We start from the raw sequence: 17,065 nt of genomic DNA, 5'->3' as shown, positions 1-17,065 counted from the left end.
GGTGGATATTATTACTACAGATATTGGTCTGAAAAGTACATTAATGGGGCTTTTTTCATGTTGGGATTCCCAAAACTGACCGTCCTTATATACATTTCTTTATTGTGCACAATGACTAGTTACTTCACAACACTATACGAACTTGACTGCTATCATTTCTGAAGGGTCATTATTTTTCCCCATAAACTGTTCTTCATCCAGGTATTGATGGTTGGGGGGTGGGGAATATTGGCCTTAATAAATTTTATTTTAGGCTAGTGTTATCTTTCACTGCTTCACTGTCAATCTGAACGAAACTTTTCCAGAACTAAAAAAAACATGTTTTGGTTACCTCATCCTTTCTGGCATCGGCTGGGCCTTTTCTCCACATTTAAAAATATCAAGTAAATGCTCCAGCATTATTTTTATCACAACTTGGATGATTCAATCTGTGCCAGTTTTGTCTTCGTACAATTTGGGTTTTTTTTTTTAAATATTGAAGTCATTTAATAAGAGTTACGGTAACTTATTTAAAGTTGTGAACCAATCCAACTAACAGATATTAAGACCATGCTGCTAAAGCCATCATAGGTACTAGGTACTAGTATTACAACATAAAGTTCCAAGACTCTTGACATCAAATCCTAGGAGCCAAATACTTTATATATATGGAGTATATGCTAAAATAATAAAAAAAATACAATTTTTTTAAAGTTAGAGTTAAATATATTTTTAAAAAAGTTTAAATTGAATAACGGAAAACTAGAGGGATCATAAGTGTTATTATTCTATTTAATCAAGGACTAACCATTCGAATCAATAAATAAATATAATTAATAAGGTCTCTATTTTGCAATTTGGGTGACACGTACTATAGCATTATAATAATATTATTTTGAATCTTTCTTACTTTGTTGTTTTCCGACATCCAGAAACATGGGACATTGGTACCTTTTTTAGGACATGAGCATGAAGAAAGAAGGAAATAAAGTGTTATGATCTATGCCAATGTCCCAAGTTCGCATGGGACAATGGATGCTGCCATGTCTGAAGAATAAAAACCTTTTATCATTTTAGCCAATTAATCATATAATATATTTCTTAAATAAGAGGTGGATACGAAAAATATTTACTGATTTTAAAACTCCACCCACAAAAACTAACCCAAGTTGCAACTTGCACAGTAATATTTTCTAATTGGCCACATGAGCATCTTTTATGGGGCTCATCACAGGGAAAAACAAACGACAAAACTCATGACCTTACCAAATATCATTAGTAATATAATTTAAACAATGTTAATTAAAGGAAAAAAATTGAACTTAAAAATTCTCAATAAACTATATATTTTTAAAAGAAAATTCTTTTCATCTTTTATGAAGAAATCAGGTTTTTTGTACCAAAAAAAATGGGGTTTGGTCAAATCTGGTTTTTAGAGGACCTTCTTTCATCTAGAAAACTATCTCCTCTTCATCTACTTGAGACCTATATTTAGACGAAAGAGTTATTTTTTTTATTACATTCGATGATATATATAAGGTGTAAGAAAGTTCATGTAATCCATTTTGGGAACTTCTTTTATTTGTCAACTCGTTTTCCAATCTTTTTCTTCATATAAAAATTTAGAAGGCTCAACATTGTTCTAGGAATCGCTGCTGTTGATCGGATATACATGACCAACCTGAGCTTGACCAAGGTCATTGTTGATTTGGAGTGAGCTATAACATATATATGGTGGAAGAAGAGAATATAGAAGAAGCCTGTAGGAAGGCTGTGGAGGAAGATGATGGACCCAAAGGAGTATGTTACTGTTTTTGGGGTCCCATATATTGGTTTAAGATGCTTGCAGTGGAAATGCATTGGAGCTTCGTATTTGGAGTTGTATCGATTTATGGGATAAATCAGGGGTTAGGGGGGGCTCTTTCTCGCATCGGCACAGAGTATTACATGAAGGATGTTCAGAGGGTGCAGCCTTCCGAGGCTCAGGTTTATTCAGGGATTACTTCCATCCCTTGGATTATCAAGCCTATTTGGGGGCTTCTCACTGATGTTGTTCCAATAATGGGTTATCGAAGACGGCCTTACTTCATTTTATCAGGTAAGCCACACATTCTATTTCTACCTCTTCTTTCATTGCCAATCTGATATTACCATAGTTACTGCCAGATCTGATGCCTATTATTGATCAAATCTTGTCCATTTCTTCCTGTATATTCCAATGGACTTAAGAAGCTGGGGGTGTGGTTCTCTAAAGGTCCATGTGTGGTCTGAGTATAACGATATTCGAATAAACTAGATCTCATTGTCCTGAGATGGAAATTGGTTTTTTTTAATTATGGTGGGAAACTAATTAGGAAATGGAAATGGAATAAAACGATTGGTTATAATGATTATTATTTGACGCAGTCTTCTGATTCTCCATTTGTTAACTTGTAAATGTTAATCTCAGGTATGCTTGGTGTAGTTTCAATGCTTTTCATATCACTGCACAGCAAGCTGCAACTGGTTTTTGCCATCCTGGCATTAACAGCAGGAAATTTAGCGGGAGCTGTAGCTGATGTGACTGTTGATGCTTGTGTTGCACAGAACAGCATTAGTCACCCTTCTCGTGCAGCTGACATGCAAAGCTTGTGTACTTTGAGCTACTCTTTTGGTGGATTACTGGGATTCTCTATTAGTGGTGTTTTTATACACCTAATTGGTCCAAAGGTTGGCTTCTGTTTGATTTTTCTGGTCGATTTCTGCTATATTTCTTCGTTTTTCAAGGGATTTTCTTTTTCTCTGCTGCTAATGTACATACAGGCTAAGGATTTATCTTGTTCCTTGGCAGGGGGTGTTCGGATTGCTGACTCTTCCCGCTGCACTTATATCTTTAGTTGGGATTCTGCTTTCCGAGCCCCAAGTGTCCAACTTTGCCTACAATGAGGTGTTGTTCGGCTTTTACAATTGACCCTTGGTTGCTCTAGTTTTCATACCTTAATATTCTCTTCCTCATTCAGGTAAACCAGAAATTCCATGATGCTGCCAAATCTATGTGGACAACCTTGAAAGGTCCTGATGTTTGGAGGCCATGTTTATATATGTATATATCCACAACGGTGAGCTTGAATATAAATGAAGGGTTGTTTTATTGGTACACAGACTCGAAGGAGGGCCCATCTTTCTCTAAGGTAAACGATTCTGCATTGGGGTAGTCTAGTCTAATCCTGACGACAACCGTGTGTATGTTTATATACTCTATCATCAATTTCTCTGGTTTTTGCAGGAGGCTGTTGGTTACATTTTCTCAATGGGTGCTATCGGTTCCTTCTTGGGGGCATTACTGTACCAAAATGTGCTGAAGAATCGGTCCTTGCGAGACATGCTGTTCTGGACACAATTGCTGTTTGGTTTAGCAGGAATGCTAGACCTGATGTTGGTGCAACGAATGAATTTGAGATTCGGCATACCGGATTATCTTTTCATTGTGATCGGTGAAGCTGTTTCTCAAATGATTTATCGCCTCAAATGGATGCCCCTCCTTGTGCTTTGTTCCAAGCTTTGCCCTTCAGGTATTGAGGGCACTTTTTTTGCTTTGCTCATGTCAATCGGTAACTTAGGAGATCTTTCATCTTCGTGGGGTGGTGGCTTGCTGCTTCATGTGTTGAATGTTACAAGGATAAAATTCGAGGATCTCTGGCTCGCCATATTGATCCGAAACATACTGAGAGTTTCGCCACTATGTCTATTGTTTTTGGTACCCAAAGGTGACCCCAACGCTTTCATGTTGAGTACCAAGGACGAGGCTGAAACCTCAGAGCCCGACAACATTGAGTTGGCATCTCTGATTCACAGCGTTGATGATAAGTTTTAACAAGAATCATTCAAATTAACTTTCAAGCCTGTGTAGCGGAGAATGATAGCCAGCATTGCTTTCCCAATGGCATACATATGCTCATGACATGGTGGCAAATTCAACGTTACTTCATGCCTCTACAATGGCTTAGAGAATATGATAATTAAGATGGCGCATTCTGCTATGTATAATATGCTTCCCGAACATCTGAATTCCAGTTCACAACAAAGCTCATCATCATAAATATGATCATTATCAAACAAACCAAAAGAGAATCTTTTGGATCAAGTTGTTGATATTATTTATTTTGATAAATTCCAAAATACCCAAGATCTTTTTCTACTAAAACCAAAAGGCATTAATTTAATCAAATTATATTATTGTGTCAATATTTCATCATTAGTTCTGCTATTCTTGTATTAAAACATTCCAAGACATATGTTTATATTGTATTTTGTATCAATTATTAGTTCAATTAATTTAATTTATTAGTTCAATTTTACTGTCATAATATTGATTATATTTTGTGATGTACTCATTTATATTGTGATTATTTAGACATATGTATTTTGTAAGAAAGTGGTAACCAACTCCATACAACTAGTGCGTGCCAAATCCAAGGGTCCAATTGGATTCTGCCACGTCTTAGTTTAAATGACGTAAACATTTTAGTTTTGTTTGATCACAAGGAAAAAATGTCCCCCGGGGCGAATTTAATTTGTTTTCTTATGGAACGGATCAGAAATGCAAGAGAGGGTTTTACTGTCTAGCCGGTCAAAACAAATCTGTACTAAAGAGAAGCCTTCTTCTACCTTAGAACCATTGTCTCTCTGATCTGGTTTACACGGTTAGATAATACATCTTTCTTCGACACAATATTTGTCTTGTCCGTCTCGAGATTGCATAGTTATAAGGGTGTAAGAAAATTTCTTCAACTGAAAAAACTGCAACCCTTGTAAACAAAATTACAAGTTCTTGTTGTTAGTTTCCAAAAACTTAAGAAACCCATCTAGGGAACTCTGGTTTATTACCTGGTTATCTTTTTCACCGCATATGAATTTTTTTAGCAGATTCATCATTGTTCTTGGAATCTCATCCTGGTGTTTAGTTGATGGAATATTCATGTCCTAGAAACAGAGTTGACCTGGATCGTGATTTATTTTAGTTAAGAGTTATGGTGGAGGAAGGGAATATTGAAGCCTCTAACAAGGCTGTGGAGGAAGATAATGGACCGAAAGGATTGTATTACTGTTTCTGGGGTCCAATATATTGGTTTAGGATGCTTGCCATGGAAACGCATTGGAGTTTTGTATTTGCCGTTGTATCCACTTATGGAATAAGCCAGGGATTGGGCGGGGCTCTTGCTCGTGTCGGCACCGAGTATTATATGAAGGATGTTCAAAAGGTACAGCCTTCTGAGTCTCAGGTTTACACGGGGATTACTTCAATTCCTTGGATTGTCAAGCCTATTTGGGGCCTTCTCACAGATGTTATCCCCATTAGGGGTTATAGAAGACGACCCTATTTCATTCTATCTGGTAAATTACGCATTCTAACTTTCTCTTTACATTTTATCATAGTTGCCATATATGAAATTCTCATTCATATGTTCCCCATTCTGCCTGGTCTTGTAAATTTTAGGTAACCTAGATCTTTGCTTGTAGAATCGGAGCTTCCATTTTGTATCAAGCAATAGAGAATGTTTATTAAAAGATGGCATGTACAACATTGTTTTTTTTTTTTAACTTTTAAAGTTAATTTCAGGTTTGCTTGGTTTGGTATCCATGCTTATAATATCATTGCACGGCAAGCTGCATCTGGTATTTGCCCTGATGGCATTGACAGCAGGAAGTGCTGGGGTTGCTATAGCAGATGTGACTGTTGATGCATGTGTAGCACAGAACAGCAGTAAGATTCCTTCCCTTGCAGCTGACATGCAAAGCTTGTGTAGTTTGATGTCTGCCATTGGAGCTCTCATAGGATTCTCTATCAGTGGTGTTTTTGTTCACCTAATTGGCCCTAAGGTTGGCTGTCATTTACCACCATTATCAGTTTCTGCAATTTTAATTTATATTTTGATTCTTTTGTTTCCTATATATGTTAATTGGCTTCTGCTTTCTCCTTGGCAGGGGGTGTTTGGATTGCTGACTATCCCAGCTGCCCTTGTTTTCTCAGTTGGGATCGTCCTTTTCGAGCCCCATGACGCCAACTTTGCCTACAAAGAGGTATTCTTTGGCTCTTATTATTGAATCTTTGTTGATCTTGCATTCATATTCTAAATTCTCTTCTTGACTCAGGTAAGCAAGAAGTTCCTCGATGCTGGCAAGGCTATGTGGAGAACATTGAAATGTCCCGAGGTCTGGAGGCCCTGTTTATATATGTATCTATCCTTCGCACTGAGCTTGAATATAAATGAAGGATTGTTCTATTGGTACACAGACTCGAAGGAGGGTCCCTTATTCTCTCAGGTATATGATTCTGCACTAAAGTCCTTCGACACTCAATGCAACCATGCGTGTATATCGATGTTCTTGTCCTTTTAACTTGAGAAATAGATCATATCACAAGGTCTTAAAGAAATACAAAGCGACTATGCAAGTGCAGATTTTAATTTTGAAGAGTATTGAACCTGCTGTTCCCCTTTCTTATGCAGGAGACTATTGGTTACATTTTCTCATTTGGTGCAGTTGGTGCACTCTTGGGGGCAATACTCTACCAAAATATATTGAAGGATCATCCTTTTCGAGACTTGCTTTTCTGGATTCAGTTATTCTATGGTTTGGCAGGGATGTTAGATCTGATATTGGTGCTGCGAATAAACTTGAAGTTTGGAATACCGGATTCTGTCTTTGTTGTGATCGGCGAAGCTGTAACTCAAATGATTGGACGACTCAAATGGATGCCCCTTCTTGTACTGAGTGCAAAGCTTTGTCCTTCAGGTATCGAAGGCACATTCTTTGCCTTGCTCATGTCGATCGATAACTTTGGACTTCTATCGTCCTCATGGGGAGGAGGCTTGCTGCTTCACACGTTGAATGTTACTCGAACCAAATTCGGAAGTCTTTGGCTGGCGATATTGATTCGAAACATATTCAGACTTTCTCCTCTTGGTGTTTTGTTTTTGATTCCCAGAGGTGACCCCAACTCTTCCATTCTTCCAACTGAAATGTTGGGCAGCGAAGATGAGACGGTAGCTGAAGAATCCAATAACATTGAATTGGTCTCACTTGTTAACAGCGTCGATGGTAGATAATCTATAAAACAATCATACAGTTCCACACAAGCACGCATTTATTTGAAACTTTGTGGAAATCAATAATTCTAGTCAGCGGGGCGCCATGAAGATTTCCACGAGATGGTTTCCTATCATAAATTTCTTACACGTCTGTTTTCCCTGCATGAATGGCTTGTGAAATCAAGTTTAGATCAAAGCCTGAAATAAAGTTTTGTTTTTACCGAAGTGATGAAACATTAGATATGTTGAGTACATGAATGAATTGAATTGAACTCTCAGCTTCATATAATTATTTCATATTAAACCCTTAAAACTGCCATGTACATTTGACCGCCGAATCAATCTAATATAATTGTTTTCTTTTATATAATTAATTAAAATATAAAAAAAAACGGACGGGGCTAATGGGCTTTGGCATCCATTAACAAACGCAATAAATAAGGGCCGAAGCAATAAGAACATAGAGAAGAATAGGTCAAGTTGAGCCTTTTGGCGTTTGTTGGATGTGTAACCAAACAGGAAATTAGGGAATGGAGATTTGACCTCATTCCGGATTCGGGTTAACTTTTCACCACCCCCACTATCACCGTTCTGGTTTCTTTAGGCGCCAAACATCGCTTTTCTCCTCTCTCAGCCTCAGGGTACACTTTTTTCTTTATTTTTTATGTTCTTGGATTCCAATTTCGTCAATGTTCTTGTTGAAAGAGAATTCTTTTCGAGTATTTGGAAATATACTCTGTTTTGTGTTTCAAAGGATTGAAATTTTAACTGTTTCGATTACTTAATTTTCGACTCTTTTGTTCAAATTATGTTTTTATACTGAATTTCAGTCGGAGTAAGTCTTTTCTTTGTTTTTCTTTATTTTTGTCTATTTTCCGCTTTGGATTTTTCGTAAAGTCTGAAACTTTTAAGTTGAAAGACTTATAACGTTGGAATCTGTCTCTGGTTGAGGACATTGATTCATTGAAACTGAATGTTTTCTCAGTTTTGTTTTCATAAATGTCCCTTTTTGTTGATTGAAAAACGTGCCACAGGAATATATAGCGATGGGTAGCCAAACGCCTGCATCTATTGATCGTACGAGGACATACTGGACACCTACAATGGAGCGATATTTCATTGATCTTATGCTGGAGCAGATGCATAGAGGGAATAGGATTGGCCATACATTCACTAAACAAGCCTGGACTGGCATGCTTGCCGTCTTCAATGCAAACTTTGGATCTCAGTATGACAAAGATGTCTTAAAAAGTCGTTATACAAACTTGTGGAAGCAATTCAATGATGTCAAGAATCTTCTTGGCCAGAATGGGTTTTCTTGGGATGAATCTCGACAAATGGTGGTAGCTGATGATTATGTCTGGAATGCCTACATCAAGGTGCTGCAACCCCTTTGCCATTTACTTGTACCTGATAATTGTCCGAATTCTCTATAGTAAAATATAGTGAGATACATGCAGGCTTACCCTGATGCACGATCCTACAAGACGAAAGCAGTGCTGAATTTCAATGATTTGTGCTTGATATATGGGTATACAACTGCAGATGGAAGATACAGTCGATCTAGTCATGATTTGGACTTTGATGATGAAGTCCAAGGGTTAAATATGGGTGTGTATCAGTTTTATATAATAAACCTCAATTGTGATAGTAGCTATGATTTTGACTGAGAAGTATGTGATCCATATTATAGGCCACTTTTGTGCTGCCAATGCTTCTTTTCTGGTAATATGAGAGAAGAATTAGAAAAGAAAAGTAAGAAAATAGTAGCGAGTTACTTCATTCTGCAGTTCCTAGACCATTTGTGTAGTGGGAAATGGTCCCAAGTCATTTTTGTCCCAAAGTTCTCCATTTTACCATTCGAGTTTCATTGTACAAACCCAAACTAGGTTTCTAAGTTGCAATTTCTCATAAACTAAGCCAAACTTCTACTGTACTTGTAGTTTGTTTGCCAATTTTTTTTTCCTTCAAAAGTCATTAATACTTTGATGTAACTTGATCTCCTTGGGTACAGAAGTGTTTTAGTTGAGGGGAAAAAGTAAAATCAGAACCTTTAGTTTTACTGCTATCATCATTTTTATTAACTTTTTATATTAATGGTTTTATATGCTAACGTAAGATAGGGATGGATTTATATTCTAATGTCGGATATATGCTTTCACTTGCATGTTCCCCAACTTTTTAGGTGATGCAATGGGCAGTTTACCCTCAACCAATAATGAGCGCCCAAGAACTGAATGGAATGCAGAAATGGACCAATATTTTATTGAGCTTATGCTTGACCAAGCAGGAAAAGGCAATAAGGTTGATAATACATTCAACAAACAAGCATGGACAGACATGCTTGCTTTATTTAATGCAAAGTTTGGTCCTCAACATGGGAAGAGGGTTTTGAGACATAGATATAAGAAACTGTGGAAGTACTACAGTGATGTGAAAGTTATTCTAAACCAGAATGGCTTCACATGGGATGAATCGCAGCTAGTGATCACAGCTGATAATGCTGTTTGGGATGCTTATATAAAGGTATGAGTTTGTGAAGATGTTTTCATCAATCTCATTAGCACATGACCTGCATGCATATGATATATTAATGATAATTTATACTTAATGTAGGCACATCCTCATGCTCGAACATATAGAATGAAAACCCTTCCAAACTTCAACGATTTGGGCCTAATATATGGTGAAGCAATTGATGAAGGAAGTCTTAATAATTTGACCCAGGAATGTGACATCTCCAGAGCAACAGCTGGTGAGATCCAAATTTCTAACAGTAAATCAGATTCACAATGATTCTGATTCTCGCTATGTATTATACAGAATTGCAGCTAGAGTCTACTAGGGGAGTGATAATGTATCAACTGGTTACAAGAGAAGCTCATCAACATATTAGTAGCATTGTTTTCAATTAAGTTTTAAGTTCAGGGATATCATCTATGAAAAACCTGAGTTGCACAGCTTGTCATCTTGAGCATGGATCAGTTTTCTTATCTTTCCTTTTCTGGCCTACCAGATAAGAAACTGAAGTTATAAAACTAATGGTACTGTGCATTAGAGGCAGGTTACAATATACTTCTTACATGAAATCTCAAGGTTATTCGAAGAATAAACTTTTTCTCCGTCTTCATCTTCCGGTCAGTATTTTCTCCTAACTAGGTCTTTTAATTTGCAGCTGATAGGAAGGGAAGCATGAATTGTGATCGTACAAGAACATTTTGGACTCCACCAATGGACCGATATCTCATTGACTTGTTGCTAGACCAGGTCCATAGAGGGAATAAACTTGGACAGACATTCTTAACACAGGCTTGGGTTGACATGGTTACGTCGTTCAATGTCAAATTTGGTTCTCACTATGATAAAGATGTTCTCAAGAATCGATACAAACATCTAAGGAGACTGTACAATGACATAAAGATTCTTCTTGAGCAAAGTGGATTCTCATGGGATGAAACAAGGGACATGGTGATAGCTGAAGATAGTGTCTGGAATGCTTATATCAAGGTGATTTCTTTTATTTTATTTTCTTGTTGCTGATGGAGTATTTGTTCTGTTTCTTACATGAAGTACATGCAGTCACATCCAGATGCTCGATCATACAGAGTTAAAACTGTGCCAAGCTATCACAAATTGCGTGTAATATTTGGACAAGAAAATTGTGAAGTAAGATACAACAGATTGACTCAAAAAGTAGGCACTGATGATGATTCAACTGTCTTGATGACCTCTAATGGTACATATAATCTATTATCTTGTTTCATTTTTTATTTGTTGGTTAGTTTTTTCTCTTTCTTTTCTAAATTAGGATTAGCATATATCTAGCACAGGTAGATAGCCCAATGCGGTCTGAAAAATGATAAGGGATTGGATGCCATAAGAATTGTTTTACTTTTGTTTTCCTTTTTTACTTGTGCACTGATGCATGTTTTATATATTCATGCTTAACAAGCAGGTAATGAGAAAAATGACCATTTACCTGGTGGTATTCATCATCTTGAACTTGAGTGGACAACCCCAATGGAACAATTTTTTATGGGCCTTCTGCTAGAACAGGTTCGGGAACAGAATAAGATAGCTCAGGCATTCAATGAACAGGCATGGGTTCATATGGTTGAATCATTCAATGAAAAGTTTCGGCTTCAATTGGACAAGAACATATTGGAAAGTCACTACATCTGCTTGCTGAAACAATACAATGATATTTGTGATCTTCTCAATCATAGTGGGTTTCTTTGGGATAATGATAAGAAAATGGTTGTGGCAAACAATGATGTCTGGGAAGTTTATGTGAAGGTACGTTCATTACTCTTTTAGTTTATCATTTAAGCCATAACTCTCCTGTTGATAATCCAGTCCTAGCATAGCATCATGTGCCGGTAAGATATACCCATGTGGTATTATCCTCTTTTCTCTGCATATTCTATTAAAAGAGATAGCTGTTAATATTCATATATCATTCTTAGTATCGTCAATAGTATGTTTTTTACATGCAAATTTTTACAGGAACACCCAGATGCAGTGTCGTACAGGGATAAAGTCTTGGGCAGTTATGGTGATTTGTGCAAGATTTTCAGGGATGAAGTATTAGAAGGAATACCATGTGGTCAGGTTCTAGGAGTGGGAACTGATTGTTTTGCCTCTGAAGTTGTTTTGGATAGAGCATGTGGAAACTTACAAACTCCTAGTGGGGATATTAATTTGTCTGATCAACAGATGAAACGATCAATTGCAACACCACAGTTGGAACGAGCAAGCAAGGCACAGAAAACCGAGCAGGAGATGCAGAAGATGCTATCCAAGATGGCCGGTGCAGTCACAAGATTGGCAAGTAAGAATGGAAATAAGAACTATTCAACAATAGAAAGTGCAGTTGATGCACTTCAAGCCCTTCCGGACATGGATGATGAGCTCCTGTTGGATGCTTGTGATCTACTGGAAGATGAGAGAAAAGCAAAAACATTTTTGGCTTTGGACATTACATTACGAAAGAAGTGGTTGCTCAGAAAACTTAGGTCATAGAAGTAGCCTTTTGCTGTGTTAAATTCTGGGAATATTTGACATTTTCTTTTCCTTTCCACAACGAGCATAGCATTTATATTCCAAGTCCCGTCCAATATGCAAGGAGGCAAGGTTTACGGAACCTGGTTCTAAAATTTTGTAGCATATGAGCTGGTAATGTTGTCTAACTTCCAACATTTTAATGTTTCTGGAGGTTCTTTTGTTAATGATGTTGGAAGGGAGTTGAACGATGCTTTGCAAGGCTTGTAATGTACTGAAGGAAGACGAAGAGTCATGCACATCGTCCTGCCTGTCTCTCCTCTCCGAGACGTCTAAACCGAACCCTATTACCGTAATTAGGAATTAATAGTAATTACTTGAAAAATTGCATTTTGTTATATACTTGAGTTTCAGGGAGTAGCGGAGAAGTATCAAAAATTGTGTTCGTATTATTTCTTTAAATAAAATAAAAATGATAATAACTCAATTTTTACTGTACAAAATTGCATTATCCAAGGCGAAAAGGTTAAAGATTTAAAAGAAGCTCTGGACTTCTATCATTCTTTGGGACAAGTTCTAACCCCTCGTCATCTGATGTTACAGTCGAATGCGTCATCAAAATATCTTGAGGAATCAAAGCATCTGACGGATCAGCCTTTGGGACAAGAAAAATCAAACCCAGAGTAGCAATTCTCAGTATGTTTCTAATGAGAATAACCAACCATAGGTTTGTGAAATCTGTCCTAGTCACATGAAAAACGTGAAGAACCATTCCTCCTCCCCATTTGGAGGTCAAGGAACCAAGGCTATCTATGCACATTAACAATGCAAAAAATGTGCCTTCAATGCCTAAAGGGCAAAGCCTAGTGCTTAATACAATCATGGGAATCCACCTTATTCTACTTATAATTCGTGATATGCATTCTTCAGTGATAACAAAGAAGTAATCTGGAATCCCAAGCACTAAATTCCATCGAAGAATGAAGATTAGATCGAGCATTCCAGATGCGCCGTAAAGGAGCTGAGCGAAAAAGAGTAGGTTTCTGAATGGGATGTCTTTGAGTGTCTTGTGATAGATCAGGACCCCCACCATTGAAGCCATTGCACCAATTGCATATATGGCCCCAACAGATTCCTGCACGTCAGAAACCGTGAAAAGGATAATACAGTGGAGCATTCTACTATTTTCATCTGGTGTAATTGAGAAAAAACCTGAGAGAACCCAGGACCAGCTTTGGGGTCAGTGTACCAATAAAATTGCCCTTCATGAGTACTGATACTGAGAGCCAAAGATAGGTACATGTAGAGCGATGGCTTCCACACCTGAGGGAACTTGATTGTCTGATACATGCCCTTTACGGCCACCCCTAAGGTTCCCATTTTCTGCATACGCATCCACACACGTAAATATTAGTATACGAATATTTCCGAACTACTGCAAGTATCCATTGTTTTCTCAATCTGATGAAATACGGAATGGGATGTTCAGCTAAACTTGTTTGACAGAGTTATAAGCCATTCGCCTCTGTTTCATGAAAATGATAATGAGAAGGCAAGCACATCTTTTCAGGGATGAAACTATGTAGAACAAAAATAACCATTTGCTATGGTTCAGATTGGTTGGATTGATTGATGTGCTATTTGGTAAGCCAAAATTTGCTATCTTCACTAATTCATAGGATCCAAACGAAGGTGGAGCCTGTGCAGGCAGTCTCATGGCGTAATTTGAAAGAAATGGCTCTAATGGTTTACTATATTGCAACAACATAGCGTTATGAAGGAGAGAACTTAACAGGAAAATAGAGAATCTAACCTTCTGCTTCTCGGGGTGAAGACAGGGAGATCTCATTTCATAAATCACAAAGCCCAACACTGTGATAAAAACTGGGGGGATTGCCATTAGAATTAAAGCTCCCTGTAATAATCATTTATACAGAAGAATGTTTCAGTTGTTATAACTTTGTTTCATTAAAAAAATAATCAAAGGTCAATTTTAAGCTAACCTGAGCTCCGAGATGGTGAACAAAAAATCCACTGGTGGAATAACCAATTAAAGCCCCAGCAGAGGAGCAAAATCCACAAAGGCTCTGCATATCCGGAGCCAAGGATCGAACCTCGATACTGTTTGTAGCAATGCATGCATCAATTGTCACATCTGCTATAGCCATGCCTGCTGCAATCCCTATAAAGCAACTCAATGCTAAAGCAGCAGGCAAATTACCAATGAGAGCAACCATCAATGCAGAGACACCCCCAAGAACACCAGCAAGCACAAAGTAAGGTCTTCTTCTATATCCCCTTATTGGGAAAACATCAGTGAGTAAACCCCAAACAGGTTTCATAATCCACGGGATATAGTATAGACCTATGTATAATTGAACCACGGAGGGCTGCACTTTTTGAACATCTTTCCAATAGTAATCCGTGACTACTTTGAAGAAAGAACCGGAGAAGCCTAAGTTGAGTCCATAAACTATAACTATCCCAATGATGAAAGTTGGATTTAGCTGAGAAGATAGCATCTGTATCCATTGAATTGGCTCGAGGAAAACCGAGAAAATATTGCTACTCTTGCTAGCCTCAGCTGAATCAAGGTTGCCTAGGTTTGAAATGCAGGCGGATTCTTGGGATATACTCGACCGAGATTCTTCAACAAGTCCCTCTTTTTCTAAGGAAGCCATTGTCTTGATGTGTAAAGAAACACAGAGATCTGCAAACGGCTCTGTAGATTAAAGAAGGGCGAAACGTTGACTACAGGGTCTTCTCATACATTTACAGCCTTCCCCAGTTTTTCATATGAAAATTATATTGTATTGCGGAGGAATTCGCTATAGTTGACTAAAATATATCGCATCTCGTTCCTTTCAACACGCTAAGGTCGTGGAGTAGTTGGCTGCAAGGCAAAGTTTTTAAATTGCTTTAGGAAAATGGTTAACGATGTCGTATTTATTGTTTAAAGAACATTTGTCAGTTTTGGTTAAAACTTAATTACCATCATGAATTGTTGTTTCCTTCAGAATTCTATCGTACAGCACAAAATAAATTATATCGTGCTGGGAATTTGTTTTAATTATGTTCCAAAGTCCAATCTACAAGTGTAACAGTATTATATTTAATCAGAAAATACAAATAAAAAATAACCAATCGTAATTATGGTTTATAGAGTTGGCTCAGACCAAACTGCTGCAATTTCATCTAACCCAATTATTAAAATCCTCAACTTGATTTAATTTAATTACGTTTCTGTCTTCTCCTAAGTATAGAAAATGGGAAATAGAAATAAATAAATAAAGGCAAGGCTTGTCCTGTCCACTCTCACCCTAATTTTGATTTACATAAGGATTATTTTTATATATTCAAAAACTCTTCTCTCTTTTTAAATAATCTTTACCTTATTTAAAAGATGTTTTAGACAGAAAATATAATGTATTATAATTTCAAATATCTAATTTTATTATTTTAACCAATATTTTGTATCAACTAGGCCTGAAGACTTGTCCGAAAAGTGAGAGAGTTTGAATAAATATATAAATTAGAAAAATGGGTTTGAACAAAAAAATTAAGACCCATTTAGAAAACAGACCGAGTCTCAGATAAGATTTTACTGTCTCGGCTAGGCCCGAATTTGTAAAAAAAGAGGTTGTTTTGCTACTACTTTTTCACTATTTTGCTACAATTTCACTATTATGTTACTATTATTTTGTTATTATTGTTGATATTATATCTCTTGTTTTATTGTTAATTTTACTACTATTTTAGAGGCTTTTGCTTATTAAGTTACCCCTATCTTAATGTTATTCAAGTACAAAGACTTTTTTTAAATTTATTTTCAATTTGTAGGGAAACATTTGTTTTAATATTTTTAGTGGTTTTGATGCATTATATTTTTTAAAATTTTTTATATAAAAAATAAAATAAAAAGTTAATATGGGCCAAGTCGGGCTGAATCCAAATTTAACATCTATAATCCGAATTAGACTTGAGCAAAAATTTAAACTCATTTATCGGACCGAATCCAAACTTATTAAAAAGGCCTAGCTCGGGCCATGTAGAGTTGTACGTACATATTAAGGGTGAGTTTGGATGGGCAGTGCGTTTACCTGCGGTTAGTGTAAAAACAGTGGTGGCGGTGAGATTAGATACTGTAGCGATATTGTAGCATGAGATAAAAAGTAAGATAAACGCACCGCACCTAATCGTCCATCCAAACCCACCCTAAGCAAATGCAATATTGGGGTGGTTGGGGAAATGAATATGATGGGCCTCAAAATTACAATTCCAAATACATTAACAATACAAACAAAAGTGAACCGATGGGCCTAGCATTACTATCTTCCACCGCCTACTTCTATCAATATTTTATATTAATGAGGATTATTTATATATATGTATTGATTTTTTTAAACTCTAAAAGTATTTTTTTTAAATATGAATTTAATTTATTAATAAATATTGATTTTTTAACTCTAAAAAAATATATATTTTTAACAAACTATAATCTTAATCCATTATTTGCAACCCCTTGTAACCAACGTCATCTCCTTCATCGCTTAAATTAATACATTTATGGGTATTCAAAGCGTTGGGAGATATCAAACATACATTATTCACATGTTAAATAATATAACGTACAAATTCCTTCATTATAATTTTTAATATATTACGAGAGATTCTTTCTTTATTTTATTGAGAACTGTGCATGTGCCAAAAACTTAAAAAACAAGAAAAGATAGGAAATAAAGTCAAAAGAAGAGGAAAAAGGAAGAAGGGGATTCTGTATCTACTAATTTGTATTTTGTGTGATGTACAGATCTATATTCATTTATTAATTTTTGTTTAACATCATTAATGAATTTCCTCAAAAAAATTTGTTAATGAGTTAAAAAAGTAATGTAATTAAAATAAATAACTAATTTATAATTTATTTAATCTTTAAAATATTTAATATTAAAATAATACAAAAATTCATAATGGTTTGAATATTAATAGTACTTTATTATAAGTTAAATAATATT

General features: G+C 36.3%; 4 protein-coding genes across 6 annotated transcripts; 3 read left to right on the top strand and 1 right to left on the bottom strand.

Annotated features, from left to right (window-relative positions):
• Nucleotides 1–1,445: 1,445 nt before the first annotated feature.
• On the top strand, nt 1,446–4,189 carry LOC107903264 (probable folate-biopterin transporter 2). The gene is made up of 5 exons (XM_041093244.1): nt 1,446–2,077; nt 2,429–2,688; nt 2,810–2,905; nt 2,979–3,149; nt 3,245–4,189. Exons 1-5 carry the CDS (start codon nt 1,711–1,713, stop codon nt 3,830–3,832), a joined length of 1,482 nt encoding a protein of 493 aa, XP_040949178.1. The 5' UTR covers nt 1,446–1,710; the 3' UTR covers nt 3,833–4,189.
• A 305-nt stretch (nt 4,190–4,494) lies between these two features.
• LOC107906815 (probable folate-biopterin transporter 2) lies at nt 4,495–7,274 on the top strand. The gene is made up of 5 exons (XM_016833934.2): nt 4,495–5,352; nt 5,579–5,838; nt 5,944–6,039; nt 6,112–6,282; nt 6,468–7,274. Exons 1-5 carry the CDS (start codon nt 4,989–4,991, stop codon nt 7,065–7,067), a joined length of 1,491 nt encoding a protein of 496 aa, XP_016689423.2. The 5' UTR covers nt 4,495–4,988; the 3' UTR covers nt 7,068–7,274.
• Nucleotides 7,275–7,512: 238 nt separating this feature from the next.
• LOC107906813 (uncharacterized) lies at nt 7,513–12,537 on the top strand. 3 transcript variants are annotated; one of them, XM_016833931.2, is made up of 9 exons: nt 7,513–7,690; nt 8,084–8,428; nt 8,510–8,660; nt 9,235–9,575; nt 9,666–9,804; nt 10,225–10,556; nt 10,629–10,785; nt 11,005–11,345; nt 11,556–12,537. In XM_016833931.2, exons 2-9 carry the CDS (start codon nt 8,096–8,098, stop codon nt 12,069–12,071), a joined length of 2,310 nt encoding a protein of 769 aa, XP_016689420.2. In that variant the 5' UTR covers nt 7,513–7,690; nt 8,084–8,095; the 3' UTR covers nt 12,072–12,537. The 3 variants fall into 3 exon arrangements, with proteins under 3 accessions (XP_016689420.2, XP_040949177.1, XP_016689421.2); XM_041093243.1 differs by lacking the exon at nt 7,513–7,690 and adding an exon at nt 7,738–7,884; XM_016833932.2 differs by lacking the exon at nt 7,513–7,690 and having other exon boundaries at nt 8,290–8,428; nt 8,496–8,660.
• Nucleotides 12,538–12,558: 21 nt separating this feature from the next.
• Nucleotides 12,559–14,954, bottom strand: LOC107906814 (probable folate-biopterin transporter 6). Its single transcript, XM_016833933.2, has 4 exons — nt 14,054–14,954; nt 13,864–13,965; nt 13,263–13,433; nt 12,559–13,185 (listed from the first exon to the last, which is right to left on the bottom strand). Exons 1-4 carry the CDS (start codon nt 14,729–14,731, stop codon nt 12,577–12,579), a joined length of 1,560 nt encoding a protein of 519 aa, XP_016689422.1. The 5' UTR covers nt 14,732–14,954; the 3' UTR covers nt 12,559–12,576.
• Nucleotides 14,955–17,065: the final 2,111 nt, after the last annotated feature.

This window comes from Gossypium hirsutum, chromosome D05 (genome assembly GCF_007990345.1).
Source record: "Gossypium hirsutum isolate 1008001.06 chromosome D05, Gossypium_hirsutum_v2.1, whole genome shotgun sequence".
NCBI lineage: Eukaryota > Viridiplantae > Streptophyta > Magnoliopsida > Malvales > Malvaceae > Gossypium > Gossypium hirsutum.
This window is presented reverse-complemented; position numbering and strand designations above follow the sequence as displayed.

Bases quoted from the DNA above. Each gene is read 5' to 3' on its own strand.
- LOC107903264 (XM_041093244.1), top strand. From the start codon at position 1,711: ATGGTGGAAGAAGAGAATATAGAAGAAGCCTGTAGGAAGGCTGTGGAG. The intron at 2,078-2,428 runs GTAAGCCACACA...TGTTAATCTCAG, and splicing joins GCCTTACTTCATTTTATCAG to GTATGCTTGGTGTAGTTTCA. The intron at 2,906-2,978 runs GTGTTGTTCGGC...TTCCTCATTCAG, and splicing joins CCAACTTTGCCTACAATGAG to GTAAACCAGAAATTCCATGA.
- LOC107906815 (XM_016833934.2), top strand. From the start codon at position 4,989: ATGGTGGAGGAAGGGAATATTGAAGCCTCTAACAAGGCTGTGGAGGAA. The intron at 5,839-5,943 runs GTTGGCTGTCAT...TCTCCTTGGCAG, and splicing joins TTCACCTAATTGGCCCTAAG to GGGGTGTTTGGATTGCTGAC. The intron at 6,283-6,467 runs GTATATGATTCT...TTTCTTATGCAG, and splicing joins AGGGTCCCTTATTCTCTCAG to GAGACTATTGGTTACATTTT.
- LOC107906813 (XM_016833931.2), top strand. From the start codon at position 8,096: ATGGGTAGCCAAACGCCTGCATCTATTGATCGTACGAGGACATACTGG. The intron at 9,576-9,665 runs GTATGAGTTTGT...TACTTAATGTAG, and splicing joins TTTGGGATGCTTATATAAAG to GCACATCCTCATGCTCGAAC. The intron at 10,786-11,004 runs GTACATATAATC...CTTAACAAGCAG, and splicing joins TGTCTTGATGACCTCTAATG to GTAATGAGAAAAATGACCAT.
- LOC107906814 (XM_016833933.2), bottom strand. From the start codon at position 14,731: ATGGCTTCCTTAGAAAAAGAGGGACTTGTTGAAGAATCTCGGTCGAGT. The intron at 13,966-14,053 runs GTTAGCTTAAAA...TGATTATTACAG, and splicing joins TTCACCATCTCGGAGCTCAG to GGAGCTTTAATTCTAATGGC. The intron at 13,186-13,262 runs GTTTTTTCTCAA...TCTGACGTGCAG, and splicing joins CTGGTCCTGGGTTCTCTCAG to GAATCTGTTGGGGCCATATA.